Here is a 2,039-nt window from a genome sequence, read left to right as displayed (position 1 = left end):
TGAAGATGAGGTGTTACAAGAGAGTAACAAACATAAAAAAGAAGGAGGAGAGATAGGATGATATAAATTGGACAGGAAAGAAGGAGCAGACCGCTCCAAAGCACCCGCTAACCACCCACCAGAGCATCCTCCATAAATGAACATGAAACGTCAGCAGATATAAAAAGAGAAACGAAAACGAAACATCAAAGCTTGTGAAAAATTCAAACAAAAATACAATATGCATGTTTTGAAAGGCACTGGTTTATCTAAAGACGACATTTGTTCTATAATTTATTGATGCTACAAAAAGCCTCTTTTTGATGTTGCACACTGATAAGTGTGGGCCAGGCAGCCATTTGTTAAGTAGAAATAAGCCCACTAATGCTCATGGCGTTATGGAAATAATCACTCCCACCTAGATCTCTTTTTTCAGTGTAGGTAAAGGACTTGTATCCATCATAGCAGATGTGAATCCAGACTTAGATGGTGAAATTAAGCGATACGACGCAAGCCAGGCTCACAGCACGTTTTTGAGTCAAGTCTCAAAATCTTGCCTCAGAAGATGCCGCACCATAAATGAGATATTGCTCTTGAAATTATTCTTCATAGTATTTCTTCGGGGAGGAAACCCAACATCAGGGAATAGCTCACTCATCACAGGCAGACACAGTCGTTATCACGCTGGTTTGAATTTTAACTGTTCGTAGATCATGATGCAGCTGTTCGTCGTGATCCAAATTTATATGGACAAGATTGCGAAATACATCAGTGACGACGAATGGTTTAGGGGAAAGTTGACGGCGAAATACATGTTCTATGATTTATTGCTGCAAGTTTATAGCGCGTGGAGACGGGCACCTCTCCTCTTGTTGTTGCTAGTGAAGCAGACCTTCTTCTCTGGGAAGAAGATGAGACCGGAAGCGTGCTCGATCTGGCACAGCGGGGTCAGGTAGTCGTCCAGGTTGACTTCCGCTCCCTCCTCCGGGGTGACGTTTGGCATCATGTAAGACTCCAGCTCCAGGTTTCCGTCATGGCTCTCAATGATGATCACCTGGGTACGGTGGAGTCGATATTGAGTTGTTTTGGGTTATTTCTATCGTGTGTGTGTGTGTGTGTGTATGTGTGTGTATTGCTTGTGATTTGTGAGTGTGGGGGGGGGGGGGGGGAGTCCTCGAGGTGTTTAGTTTAGTTTTAGTAAGAGTATCACGGCACTTTGCAACAAATAGGCCATATGATTGTCGATGATCTGACTTGTTACTAGAGAATAACATACAAAGAGAAAGAGGATAGATAAGGACGACAGGTTTCTTCTCAGCATCTTTGGCTATTAATATTATTATTGCTTCACATACTCCACAGTCAAGAAAGATAGCAATTGAGTTAACATAACAACAGCACATCTGATTGCGACTGGAAAACTGGTGTCTGTTTGCATAGGAGACCCAAGTTTGATTCTCGAGTGGGAGTAAATTTTTGAAGATCTGGGGCTTTCTGTTTGGAAGTAATGAAAGTGTCCCTCTCACTACGCTGCCTCACATATTGACTTTGACAGGTGGGGTGGAAAGCCTGCCTCCTAAATCGTGATTTAAGTTTGTTAGTGGGTGTTTAAAAATACATTAAAATATTTTTGTAAGTAATGGGAACAAAATTTAGAATTATTTTCCATTTGAGTACACTCAACACATTGGCCCTGGCACTGCCAGTGGCAGGGTTAAAAAATGGCCTGTTTCCTAAATCAAATGATCTGAATTGTGTCTACTCTATGGGGTTTTGCTGTTGCACGCAGGAGACCTGAATTCAATTCGTGGGTGTGGAAAATGTCGTTGCTTTGTCATCTTGGCCTTAAGCCATGCAAGGTCAATGCCTCATATTCAGTGTCAGTCCGTGGGAACTTAAAGTTAAAGCGCGGGGCTTAAAAGTTAAAAAGAGTCAGAGGAGTAACTTATAAAGTGAAGAAAACCAGGTGGGGCTGAGGTTCCAGCCCAAGCCCCACCTCACAAGACACCACTGACTGATTGGTTGGGTCTGTAGTCTGGTAACGGCGGCCAGGCTACCAG

The 2,039-nt window shown here is 43.0% G+C and overlaps 1 protein-coding gene across 1 annotated transcript in view; it reads right to left on the bottom strand.

Annotated features, from left to right (window-relative positions):
• Nucleotides 1-223: 223 nt before the first annotated feature.
• Nucleotides 224-2,039, bottom strand: part of LOC101846197 (endonuclease G, mitochondrial) — an 8,154-nt gene continuing 6,338 nt past the window's right edge. The window contains exon 5 of the mRNA XM_005092771.1: nucleotides 224-1,033. Coding sequence (XP_005092828.1) covers nucleotides 818-1,033 — 216 coding nt within the window. The 3' untranslated portion in view covers nucleotides 224-817. The remainder of the gene's footprint in view (nucleotides 1,034-2,039) is intronic.

This window comes from Aplysia californica, unplaced genomic scaffold, assembly GCF_000002075.1.
Source record: "Aplysia californica isolate F4 #8 unplaced genomic scaffold, AplCal3.0 scaffold00052, whole genome shotgun sequence".
Lineage (NCBI taxonomy): Eukaryota > Metazoa > Mollusca > Gastropoda > Aplysiida > Aplysiidae > Aplysia > Aplysia californica.
Note: the sequence above shows the minus strand (reverse complement) of the source record. Positions and strands in the feature narration are given on the sequence as shown.